The 14,143-nt window shown below is 35.4% G+C and overlaps 1 protein-coding gene across 3 annotated transcripts in view; it reads right to left on the bottom strand.

Annotated features, from left to right (window-relative positions):
* The window catches only part of KIF16B (kinesin family member 16B), a 341,720-nt gene that overhangs the window by 83,168 nt on the left and 244,409 nt on the right, over positions 1-14,143 (bottom strand). For 2 of the 3 annotated variants that reach the window (XM_074287823.1, XM_074287824.1), the window contains one exon: positions 8,535-8,657. The exons of the other annotated variant lie outside the window; for it this stretch is intronic. In XM_074287823.1, coding sequence (XP_074143924.1) covers positions 8,535-8,657 — 123 coding nt within the window. The remainder of the gene's footprint in view (positions 1-8,534; positions 8,658-14,143) is intronic. 3 annotated transcript variants of the gene reach the window in all.

Below are 14,143 nucleotides of genomic sequence, written 5' to 3'. Positions count from 1 at the left end.
TCCTTCCCACGAAGACAAGATAGAGAGGAAGCCTTCACAAAAATAGCACAAGGTTCAAATGTACCCTTTGCTGATTGCACGGGATGTCTGCAGACAGCTGTCATATGAACTATTGGTGAAAATGAAGCAATAAAAATTATGAAAAAACAACTTGCTGAAGAAAATGCTAATGAGGTTTGTAGAAGAATTATACTAGGACTACACAAGGATGCTCTTTTAGAGGGCATCATAAGATGCTGTGCCACAGTGGGCCCAATGCCTTTTATACCCAAGCTATGAAATACACTTCTTAAGATCCCAACATGGGAAGACAGGGTCCCTTTTGGCAAGGGACTTCTAGAGAGACTCGTCAATGCTTTCAATGTGGTAAAGTAGGGCATGTGAAAGCTCAATGTTAGCATAGACACAGAGTGAGAAAAGAGGGTGGGAGAACAAGACTCAAAATCCCATGTCCAAAATGCAACAAAGGTTTCCATTGGGCATCAGAATGTTGATTGACTCAGGGAAACAAGAGGTAGGGCCCAGCTCCAGGGTCCCAAGCAAAAAACACTTAGGACATGATGGCACCAATGCTACACCCAGAGAGTCTTTGGAAGTTCAGTACTCAGACATGATCAATCAGCTGAGAAGCAATCTGATAGGAGAAAGCGATTACAATTGGGGACAATAGAGTTGTATGCAGCTGGGTCAACTGAGATACCCCTGGAGAGGTGAAATCTGTTCCTCTCCAGCCTACGGATCCCTTGCCTCCAGGCACAGTAGGCTTGACCATTTCACCTCCTGAGAGTACTTACAAAACAGTGTCCATCCATACTCTGATGTGGGAAACTGATGAATGTGTAGATAATATCCCAGTCACTAATACAGCTAGACAATGTATGACTTATCAACAAGGAGAAGTAATAGCATCAGGCTTACTGATACAGATTTCTAATAGTTAATCTGGTGAGAGCTGCCCAGATTTTAACTCCAAGCAACAGAATCCAGGAATATTTGGACTCATTATATAAATGGCATACAATTAAAAGGATTGGTAGACACGGGTACAGGTTGTACAGTCATCAGAGGGCCAGTTGGCCCAGTCACTGGCCAAAGATTAAGGCAGACACCTATATATATGTCTGGCATAGGAGGATCAATAGCAGCTAAAATAAGTGCTACCTCTTTGAGATGGATATTTGAAGGTGAAACAGGAGTTTTTACTCCTTTTTGTAGTAAATAAAATCCTCATCAATCTTTGAGGAAAAAAACATCTTACAACAGGATTACAAATGAGTACTTCAGTTTTTTAGGCAGGGCTGCTCTTGAAGGCCTGCCTGCACTTTCACGTGTTCCCACTCAATGGAAAATTGATATACCAGTAAGGGTGAAACAGTGGCCCTTAGCAAGTGAAAAAATTCAGGCCTTATGAGATATAGTACAGGAGCAACTTGACCAAGGACACTTACAACCTTCTAAAAGTCCTTGGAATTCCCCAGTATTTGTTGTAAAAAAGAAATCTGGAAAATGGAGGATGTTGACTGATTTAAGAAAAGTAAATGAACAGATGGAAACTATGGGAAGGACTTCCATCTCCTACTCAATAGCCTAGAGAATGGCCTCTTTGGGTTATAGACATTAAGGATTGTTCTATTCTATCCCTCTAGATAAGGAAGATATGAAAAGATTTGCCTTTTCAGTACCCAGCGTTATCTGAGCCTTATAAAAGATATGAATGGACAGCTTTGCCACAGGTAATGAAAAATAGCCCTACTATGTGTCAAATGTATGTTGCTGCTGTTCTTTCTCCAGTAAGAAAAACATTTCCAAAATTTATGCTATGATATATTGGGATGTGCACCTGAGGAGTAAATATTAGAAGCATGTCTACAAAAGACCATAGAAACACTAAGGAATTATAAAATGCGCATAGCTCCAGAAAAAATTCAAAGACGTGCTCCTTTTCAATATTTAGGATATGAAGTGTACCCTAAGGTCCTTATAGTACAAAAACTTTCCTTAAGAACAGAGAAGCTAAACACCTTAAATGACTTTCAGAAATTGATAGGAGATATCCAATGGATGCGTCCAGTATTAAGCTTGACTACCTATCAACTGCAACCATTATATGACATTTTAAGAGGAGACAGTGCTTCAAACTCACCACGCTAGCTTACAAAAGAAGCTCAAGAGGCTTTGAGGGAAGTTGAACTGGCTTTATCCAATGTGGTTGAAAGAGTCACTCAAAAACCTCTGGAAATATCAGTTTTGGCTACAAAAGAGGCACCCACAGCAGTCCTTCATCAAGGAGACAGTGTGATAGAGTGGGTGAACCTCCCAACACAACCAGAACAAAGCATTACTCCTTACCCAGTGCTTGTGGCTAGAATTTTATCAAAGGCCATTAAATGAGTAGTACAATTATCTGGGATAAGATCTGACACGATATACACCTTTTATACTAATACACAAATTAATGTATGCTGTGAAACCATCCCAGAGTGGCAAATTTTATTGGCCACAGCTCCAAATTTTACACATGGGTCTCTATTAAAGATAACCGGAATACTACATAATTGGCGATGGATTTTTGAAGAAAAGATCCTAAGGTTCCTCTTAAAGGACCAACTATCTTTACAGAGACATCCAAACATAACATTTGTGCTATATACTCTACTGATATAGCTAGAAAAAGGTACTCAGAACTTCCTTTCAGTCCACTCAGCAGAATGAATTGTATGCAATTATGCTAAACTCTTACTTATTATCCAGGAGATGTAAATATAATTTCAGATTTGGCCTATTCAGTAGATGTGGTATAAGGAATTGCCACAGCCCAAATAAAATTTGTAGCTTTTAATATATATCAGCTCTTTAAGGAACTTCAAGAGCAAGTAAGAAAGCATCCAGGTAAGATTTATATCTTGCATGTCCACTCTCATAGTGGACTTCCAGATCTTATTTTTTATGGAAATTCAAAGGCAGATAGCCTTCTAACCATGTTGGCCAGTACTCCTTTATTTCAGGCAGCACAAGAATCTCATTCTAAATATCATCAGGCTGATTGAGGTTTACGTTTACAATTTGGAATAAAAAGAGAGGAAGCTAGGAGCATAGTAAAAGCCTGTATAGCTTGCCTTCCTTTCCATGTTCCTACACTCCCTCCAGGGAAGAACTCTCATGATTTGAGATCCAGTGAAATTTGGCAAATGGATGTGACCCATTATAAATCTTTTGGTCATCTGTCTTTTATCTAAGTTGTGGTAGACACCTTTTTTCAGGATTCAATTTTGCAATACCAGCAGCAAAAGAGACAGCCCAAGTGGTCCCTGAATTCCTTACACAAGCATTTGCAATTATGGGTGTGCCACAAGCAATAAAAACAGACAATGGACCTGAATAAACTTTTAAACATTTTGCACACTTTTGAGCATAGTATAAGATTTTACACACCACTAGCATACCCTTTAATTCTCAAGATCAGGCAATAGTAGAGAGGAGAAACAGAGACATTAAGACACTCCTCCAAAAACAAAAGAAAGGGGGAGCCACAGGTAACCCTAGAGAACTTCTAAATTTAGTTCTTTATACTATTGATTTTTTGATTAAGATGCACTGACTCCGGCTGACAGGTTTTATAACCCACTGGAAGGGCAGTGTCCAGTGTGAGCAGCTCCACTATCTTTAGATAATTGCCAGGTGATGTGGAGAGACCCAGAAAGTGGTGAATGGAAGGGACCACATAGGTTAACTGCTTGGGGGAGAAGGTTTGCTTGTATCTATACAGATGGAGAAGGAATCGGTTGGGTGCCAAAGAGTCGTATTCGCCTTGTCCATTGGAGAGAGATGGAACAGACCCTTGAAATGAAGGAGAAGACCCAAGAAACATCAGGTGGTTCCATCGCTGACTGTGCCCACCACTGAAAGAGCATGGCAGTTATGAAAATTGACTCATGAACATCACAAATTGTTAATGAGACTGATGCATGACTTCAAAATCCTCAGGAATCATTGGATTCCCTGAGACATAATGAGACTATTACAGGATTTCAAAACTTGCAGGAATCATTGGATTCCCTGACACATGAAATAATGAATAATAGATTGGTTTTAGACTATTTCTAGGGTTTATGGACATGTATAATTCCTTGTGTTGATTCATGTTGTTTGTTACACCATTACTAGTCTGTGTTATATTACTATGTGCTTATGTAACACCTCCCATGCTGTTGGGTTTATGTATACCTATTTTAATTTCAGCCCAGAGGAACCCCACTAATCTGGTTTGACTCCCCATTTCCTTTGGTGTTTTCATCTCCCTGCCTGATATGTCGGGGAGAATGTGATCATCTACTTTTATGGTGTTTTCACCTCCTTTCCTGAGAAGTCAGGGAGGGTGTGATCACTTCCTTTTTGAGGTTCTCACCTCCCTGAGAGGTCAGGAAAGGCATGATCACCTGTGTTTTAAAACAAAAAAAAGTGGTAGATATAGAGGGCAGGGACTCTGAAGACTCAGTATAATTGAAGTAATCTTACAACAAGATAGTAACTCAGTGGAATTGATGAGACAATGGTTATCTAGTATACATATACTTAGTACTTAGTATGGTGATGTAATGGTTCTCTAGTTCACACATATTCAGTATGCTGTAATGATATAATTGTAATAGTGTATATAAGAACTGGGGACAGGAAGTCAGAGAGAAGGGAGACTGGCAGACTGCTGGAGGAGACTGGGTCAGACAATAAAGACTTTGGACTCTATTCTTGTCCATTCTCATGGTGAATATCCAGTTAAGACCAAGGCCCTTCCAGAAGACCTCCAGAAAGCTAGCCTGAACATTATAGGCCTGAACCGGCCTAGTGCCTGAGAATGGAAACAAAAAAAACAAACAAACAAAAAAATTTAGGTAAGAGATGTGATAGAAATAAAAAGATTTGACAATTGTCAATTATTAATTGTGTGACTGTCTAAAAAGTGACTTCTGTTTGCACTTCAATTTTTGGAAAATAAGAACTTTATACCAAATGATACCTAAGGTTCCTTCTAGCTCTAAAATTTTAGACTCTACAAGCTCAAAGATTCTGTGATTTAAGGATACTATTCCTTCTCTCCCCTAAAACTTCTTGGTTAGGAGGCAGAACAGTACCATTAGTATAACTGTTAAGCAAAATTATATATTAACAAGGTTTTTGGGGCCTGATCCAATAATGGAATCATTGTTTATAACTTATTTTACAAAAACTACTTCTAGAACACAATCTATGAATTACAGCAAACAGTCGAGTTTTTAATGCTGTGGATAAGTTCTCTTATCCTGGTAGTAGATAATGAGGTTGATAGAGGCATCATCAGAGTCTGGGAGTCAGAGTTTGGGAGGATCCCCAGGAAAATGTGGCAGAGGAAAGAGACTGCCCCACCCCCCCAAAATGAAGGTCTACAGACTATTGTGCTGAGCTCCCTGTTGTGGACCTGTGAAGCCTGGACAGTGTATCTGTGCCATGCCAGGAAACAGAATCTCGTCTCTTTGAATTGTCTCAGGAAGATGCTGAAGATCACCTGGCAGGATAAGGTATCAGCACCCCTAAGGCCTTTTTTATTAACTAAACTGCCAAGCATTCCAACTCTGCAGCAGAGAGCATAACTCCATCGGGCTGGCCACGTTGTTTGAATACCAAAAGTACACTTGCCAAAAAGACAATTTTATGGAGAACTCACACAGGGCAAGCACTCACAAGGTGGTCAGAAAAAGCGATACAAGAATACCTCAAGGTCCCTCTTGAGAACTTTAGAATTAATTGTTTGATATGGATCACCCAGGTTTGCATGCCCTTATCAGAGAAGATGCTGTGCTCTGTGAACAAAGCAGAATTGAATTAGCTCAAAAGAAACATGAAATGCACAAAGTTAGAGAAACTACTGCAGCAAGAGGAAGACTTTTTACAGAGTGGACTTATACCTTAATTAAACTCCAAAGTTTTAAATAAGTCAGCTGGTTTGTAAGAAAAACATATGGCATGGATTTTCTTTTACTACCTAGAAATATTTACCCAACTGAAGGGAAATGTTTCAGTCCCTCTCATTAATGATATATGTTTGATGTTAATCTCTTGTGAAAGACTGTGTCTCTTTTTATGTATATAAAAAATACCTCAGGAAAGAATAAAGACCCAATTTGCCTTATTACTCACTAAAATAGTAACACAAACAAGCCAAAAGGCAAAGAATATAAAACTAAGGCAGATATCAGCTTTTTTCCTTTACCTAAGGAGCAATACAAAAAGACTGTGTCAGCCTCAAGTGTACATTTTCAAGGCTTTTGTTACTTTGTGTCATGATAGAATTTAATTTAAGAGGAAAACTGTAACTATTCAAATCCTAGCTAACAGAAAACTCCAAGCATAATAATTCATTCTACAGATGAACCTTGAAAGACAGTTGAAATAAAAGTTTTACATGAATACTTCTATATTCTAGTTAGCGAGATTACTTGTGACAGGTGTGGTTGGTTGCAAACTTGCTCCTACAAAACCCATATTTTGCAGTGACATTCTGCTGACCTGCAGGCAGTATTTGGAAATATTCAGTACTGAATAGTAAAGGGCTGCCTGCGGTGCTAAGAAACGAACATGACTATTTCCAATTCTGATATCACTATGTCCATAAATCAGTTCAATAGATGTGTATTGAATGCCTACTATGCACATGTCACCATGATAGGGACAGAAGTGAATAAAAAAGAGAGGCACTCTAGTACAGTAAGAAGAGTTCAGGTTTGGAATTGGAGAGTAGAGGTCAGAACTAGGGATCTGATTCCTGGTGTCATCACCTATTAATTATGGGATCTTGGGTAAGTCAGGAAACTTCTCTGAGCCTTGGTTTCCTGCTCTGTAAAATGGGAAATGAGTTAGATTATATGATCTCCACGTATTTCCAATTCTAAACCTATGATCCTAGGGCAATGATTTTGTCCTAAAGAAGACTGAAATCAAGCAGAGAATAGGAGACATTCCCAAATAAATACAAAAGAACAGGGCAAAAACATATGAAAGGCATAAAGTAGTATGAGAATTTAAAAGAGGAAATAATAATCCCTGGCTCAGTAGGTCAGAGAAGACTACATGGAGAAGGAGTTTGAATTGGGTCTTAAAGAATCCAAAGGAAAACATAGCAGAAGAACTGAGAACAAGGAAAGTAGGTTGGCCAGAACAGAGGACAGAAAGCTGAAGCAATACAGAGAAATGCCAAACTATGAAGACAAAATTTGCACATATTTTCCCTTTCCTTGGTCCTAAGCTTCTATTGTACTAAGGGTCTTAGCATTAAGCCTATCTGTATAACAGTGGTTCCCAATTTTTCTTCACGGCACAGTAGTATTTGTCATGAGAAATTACAGCACACTGAACTCAGGTCTTCTTGGAGTCAATGCCAGCTTTTTGGTTATTTGGCCACTATACCTCTTACTATATTTCATAGTTTTAAAATTAAGCTCGCCAAGTGGGTCACAGAAAAGGGTTCCAGGATTTCTAGATCCATTTTGCTTCATTGTCTTCATGCTACATCCTTTCCCCATTCTTTCTTTATGTCTCCTAAGCTACTAGGACCAGAGAGTTTTGGGTGATAGAGGAACTACTATGTTACACAAGTATATGATCTGGACTTGTGATTTTTATTGGTATGAGCAACTCCAAGGTAAAGGAATTCCCTCTACAAAGGTAAATTCACTGCTCTTTGCAACTTACAGTCTAAGAGATCTGTTTAGAATACTGAAAGGTAAAGTGATTTACACAGGGTCCCAAAGTTACTATGTGTCAGAGTTGAATTCAATATTTTTCTGAAATTAAGGACAATTTTTTAGTCACTGCACCAATTTACCCCTGACTTTATTACATGATGTTTCAAAATAAGGATAATCAGACTATGAAATTTTTTCTGAAGATATTAGATGTTTTCAGTATAAATCCCACATAAAAAATGAATGATTATTTAAAAACAAGCAAACAAGAAAATAACATAGGGAATAGGAATTTACAAAACTAAGTAGATTCTATTTGCTTTGAGAGTTTTTAGCTTGAATGTAGAGGAACTGTTCTCTGCGTTCCTATGCTGATTATTTACTATTTGAAAGGGGAATAGCCAGAGAAAAACTGATAAAACATTATAAAACATTGCTAAAAGGATAATTTTTATATTCAAAATAAGGCTGATATGCCTCTAAAAACATAAAGCAATGAGAGTGCATTTTTGTTGAAAAGTTGTATAAACTGAATAATCTGGAATAAAATTGGGAAGGGAGCTACTTACAACAACAACAAACTTTTTCTAAAGAGATCAACTTTCTTGTGATAGCAATAGTGACCCCTCTTTCATCTTTCACTGACCACACACATGAACACATGAATGTGCATACACATATCAGTTAATCCATACTAAAGATGTTAATAAATAATAAAAATGAAATAAAATATCTATAGATATATACTACTTAAAAATTATAAGTATTACATAGTATCAAACATCCATTCTCCTAAATAGGTAAGGAAGACATACTTACCTTTATCTCAAATTCATAGTGTTCATCCTTTCCCTGTCCACAGAGAACATAGCGTGGAATACTAATTTTAATTGGGTCTTTAAGGTCATCTGGATTTGCTCCCAAAGAGCGAGAAACCATCCGCTATCAAAGGAACATCAGACAAGGAGAACAAAGAAAAAGCAGAATCACTACATGGAAAATACCCTGCTCAGGCAGTAGAGAGAAAATGTGTTTAAAGTAGAGAAAAGAGCATAAAACCAGCAAAGCTTATTTAAAAAAAATGATGGAATCCTTTGAAAGAAAAATACTAAGGCTCTCTCATAACAAAAGAACATTTCTTTAGATATTCTTTATGGAGAAGTTAGGAAAAGAGGACTTTACAATGTTGTTCAGTCTTTGAAGTTTCATTTAGTTTACAAGAAAAACTTGGAAGAATGGAAATGGAGAGCAAATTATAAATCTTGACATTGTTTTAAAAGAAACTAATCACCTTCCTAAAAATTCTTTACCATCAAGAGAAAACAAAACAAATTATCACATATTATTTTTCTATCGTAGGATGGCAAATGGAATATCTTAACTATTTAACTATTTAACACTAAATAGCTGAAAATTCTGTTCAATTTCCTTCATTTTTAATCTATTTTTTGTAAATTTACCAAAAGATATAGGAATGCACTATTAAAAGATCATGAGGCTTTATCTAGTTAATATCAAACCAAAATACTCAAATATGCCAAAAAAGAAATAGTCTGGGAAGCAAGATAAATATTAAAGGATGAAAAAGAAGGTCTACAGCTCACATTTAAAAGAAATGTCCAATTTGAGTTCCTGATGAGAAATAGGAGAGAATCCGAGCATTTTTGGTACCAATAATTCTTCCTATTCTACAGCTTTAGAAAAAAAAAAGTAACCAGTATTTTAGGATTCAACAAATACAAGCATGGAATATTTTAAATAACCACAACATTTTAGAATACAATGGAACCTAGGATATTTTTCCTACTCTGGCTGCAATTTTACAGATGAGGAAAGTAAAACTTAGGTTAAATGATTTTCCAAGATTGCCCAATGACACAATGGCTAATCTGAAATGAGTGCAATGTTCTTTTCAGGAAGAGGTGAAACCTGACTGGTATATTAAAACAATTACAATCTTCTCTAAATTTCAAAGTGAAAGTACTTTCAATGAGGGAATTTATTTTGCTTGATTTTGCATATTTATTAGAAGAAATTTGTTATTTTTTTCCAGTGAAGTAGGTAGAAATTTTTTTTCCTTAAGAAATAGAGAAATTGAGAGGCACTAGAGATGTGTTCTATACCAAGCTTTCTGATAAACAATAACTTTAAAGATGCATTTAACTTTGATAATATTTTTAGTTTTGAACTTATATGTATGATATTATCAGGGCTACTTAGAGCATCTCTAATTGTATTTTCCTAATATTGGTCAAATAGGGCTACTTTGCTAACTTTTATCACTAGCAGCAGAGTGGAAATTTAGAGATTTTCATCATGAAAATTCTTAATGAAAATTCCTCTGAAAAAGGTATTGAGAATGTGCATGTTTGGATGTGTGTGTATATATGTGTGTGTACATGCATATCCACATATATACATGTGTATGCATGTTTTCATTTCTTTCATCTTAAATTAAATGCTAGTAAAATTATTAATTATAAAATTCAAAGTTTTTTGTCTTCTGAGTACCAAAAATAGAAAAGCTTCCTTTATCATGCTTTTTAATCCCGGATCAATTATGTTCCCTTGCTACTATGTATGAAAATAAGACTGTTTAGCTATAGAAAAGGATAATAACTCTGTATATGTATGTGTAGGTAAAAGAGATCTCAGATCTGTAAATTAGGCAACAGTTACCAACTTAATTCATAAAAGGCACTTATTCACAGATAATAGTATTGCTGCCTTATGATATCAGTACCCCCTTGCAAATTTATGGTGGGACATGGACTAGTGTTGCAGAAGATGGGAAGCTATGGATGGTCGCACCTTATATGGTTGGAAAGAATATCTACTTTTAACAAGACAACAATACATCTTGAATATATTTTATTCAAAAAGTTGAATCCCATTCCAGACAATAAAAGCATATATTTGCAATACAAAGAATACTTAAAATCCTCAAATGCTTTCATGACTGGTAAGTTACCACTATGTTATTATCACTATTAATAATAATTATAATGGCAGTTGACAAAGTACCTTATGTACAATATGAAAAAAGGAACTTAAAATTTAGCTACCTATGTTATACTATGTTGTGCATATTTAATTATATATTTAGTAAATATCTGTTATATGTTTGTATATGAAAAACATTTAGTTACTATATATCTTTAAATGTGTATATATACATACGTATATATGTATATATGTACATAAATATGTTGTTTCCATAAGGAGTGGGATTGTTTCAGTTTTGTATTTATACCTCTAATGTCTCAACCATTGTCTGGGACAAAGTAGGTAATAAGCATTTCTTGATTAGTTAATAATAAATCAAATATGAAAAGAAACAATTTCATAAGCTTCTTTTAACTTGTAGTTCTCATGATGTTCAGAAGGAAAACATCATGAAAATAACTGCTGTTTATTCATCAATATTATCTTCAAGTCTTAAAGAAATGATCTTACATAATTTATAATTAATGACTTCAATATAAATGTTGGCACTGGGGACATAAGTAAATACTATGTAGAAAAACAAGGTTCAAAAAATGAAAAGAACCAACTATTTGTAAATTACTCAGTATCACCTTAATGTATGAAATGAGTGTATTGGTTTGAGAAATATTAAGGCTCTGGAAATGGCAAGCACCACACAGTCAAAAATGGAACTAACTATATCTTAATAGAGGATAAATAACTAAATTCGCCTAGCTAAATTTAGAAACATTGTCTAAGCATAGTTAGGTCTTTCAGTGATTAGCACAAATACCAACATCAATACTAAATAAGAATAAATTTACTTGGCTGAACAAAATATCTACTGTGTCCTAGGTATTAGGAATACAAAGAAAAAAGCAAAATAGTCTCTGCCCTTGATGATTTTACATTCTTTGAAAGAATCTAGTTGAGAAGATACTACATTTGATTACAACTTCGACCCTAATAGTTTGAACAAATTATCAACTTCAAAAAATGAGAAAAAGACCAAAGTTAAAACATTTATTATTTTTATTTAGAGAAGTTTAATGATTTCAAAAATCACTAAAACAAGTAATAAAAGAGCTCAAAACTTGTCTTAGAAGGCAAACATGATTTTTTGGTCAAATGTCATAAAATCTAAGGGCAATGATGCTTTAGTGTACAACTTGGTGGTAAGGAAATCTGGTTAAGAGCTAGCTCAGGTCTGAAACAAAGACAGAGTCATATCCTTGGTAGCTTAGGGGATGGTGTGACAATGACTATTCCATTTCTTCATTCTTCATTACTGTATAGCACTGAATTTGGAGTGAGACGACCTAGGGTGCAATGCCAGCTCTGTTCTTTCAATCCATGTGAGTTAGGACAAATCATCTGATCTCAGAGTATAAATGGCTTTTATAGATTCTTTAAGCTTAAAATATGTCATACCATGAATTTATGGTCCTTACTCTACCTGAGTGCCCTGTTGTTTGTTAGAGGAAGGGAACAAATTTATTAAGTCCCACTATGTGCCAGGCATTTAAAGGTGAGCCATAAAGCTAAGCATTTTATAAATATTATCTCAAGAAAGATAATCCACATTTTGAGGATTTAAAACTAATGTTAATCTATTTTGTGTCCTTGACCTTTTTGGCCATTTAGAGAAGCCTACTGCACCCTTTCTCAGAATAATGTTAAATACACAAAATAATAAACATAGAATTACAAAGGAATTCTACAGTAATGATATATCTACTTAAATATGCATAGATAACATACACATATACACCTATCTACTATATCTGTGCATACACACACACACACACACACACACACACACACACACACACTCGGAGACTCCATATTTAGATTCTGAACTACATGAAGGAATGAGGAGAGCTGACCTCAATGTTCACTACATTAATTTCAAGTACTAAGGTAAATGCCTATATAATAAATGGAATTGTCTTCATATTGTGCTAGGGATTTGTAGGAAGGGATCAAATGGAAAAATGGTATAGAGGAGGCTTTACTGGTAGAATGCCTGTGTGCATCACAGGGAAGAAGAGGATTATTAATAGATGGCTGTTATAGTGACTAAGCTGAATACATAGGACACATTCAGGTTTGAAAATATCTGTTACAATGTAGTATTGCCACTGTATAGAAGATGACAGGAATGTAGGTTAAAAAATATGTCAGAAACATAGATTAAAAGAGGAAAAACTTTGTGAAATATTATGGAAAAGGATGAGGATGAAAGAAAGATCACCTACATGAAGTCCTCACAAAAAAGTGAAAAGCTACTGAGGAGAAAAGGAGTTTGATCAATGTATGAGAGTCAAATAAGGCACATCATTAAAGAATGCTTCTGGGTGAAACTAAATAAACAAATTACTGTAAAAGGAATGGATCTGTCTACTTGGATTAATCTATTTTAATCAGTTATCACTGATGACAGTGGAGCCCCAACTTTTATACTTTATCAAAAATACTTAAGTTGAAATTAGGAAAAAAAAATGGCTGGACCTGGCCAAATTAGCAGAGAAATAAATGTGGGCTAGAAGAGAAAATTTTGAAAGGAATAATATAAAAACGTTCAGGCTACAACAAAAAGAACATTCCAAGAGAATGAACAAGAAAACAGTTGTCTTTGTTTTTATGTAAAATGGTAGTCAAGGAAACATCTACTAACCCATTAGCCTATATTCTCATGTCTATAATATTTTTGAGACTGGTCTATGTATATATCAGGTCCATTCTTAATGAATCAGATGTAAGAGAGTAAAAATATAATCATAGAGGTTTGTTATGAAAAGAAGCACAAAGAGAATATTGCCAGGCATCAATGGCAATAGAGCAGGACCACTCACTTAACAGCAGCAGAGAAAGGATTAGAGAGTTTATCTTAATGCTATACTAGTTCTTCATAAACAATAAAATAAGCAGAGTTAAACTTCAAGCATGTTGTAAAGAACCTATGTGGGGAATTTATGCAAAAGCAAGGATAAGAAGGAACAAGTGATTTACTAGTGAGGGAAGCACTTTTTATTTTTTAATAATATTTTTACATGTAAAGTCAATTTGAACTGTTTTTAAAATTCTGAATTCCCATTTTCCTTCTTTCTTTCCTGAGATATGAACACTTTCTTTTGACAATCTCAGTATTAAAGTTTGCTTGGAACCCTGTTACCAATAATCTCTTAGTTGGTCAAATTCCTACTGAGACATCCTTTTAGTACTCTCTCCTTTCGGCTTCAGATAATACCATTCCTTCCCAGTTCTTCTACTACATGGCTGACCACTCCTTAAAATCTCCTTTGCTGGTGTAGCATCCATATCATATCTGCTAACTCAGGATAGTTCTAGAGGCTGGAGCTTATCTCTTTAACACTAACCTATTCTCACAGGATTATCTTTCCTAAGCAGAAATTCACAGAGTTAACTAAGTTTAACCACAGCCTTGCTATTACCTGAGT

This window comes from Sminthopsis crassicaudata, chromosome 2 (genome assembly GCF_048593235.1).
Source record: "Sminthopsis crassicaudata isolate SCR6 chromosome 2, ASM4859323v1, whole genome shotgun sequence".
Lineage (NCBI taxonomy): Eukaryota > Metazoa > Chordata > Mammalia > Dasyuromorphia > Dasyuridae > Sminthopsis > Sminthopsis crassicaudata.
Note: the sequence above shows the minus strand (reverse complement) of the source record. Positions and strands in the feature narration are given on the sequence as shown.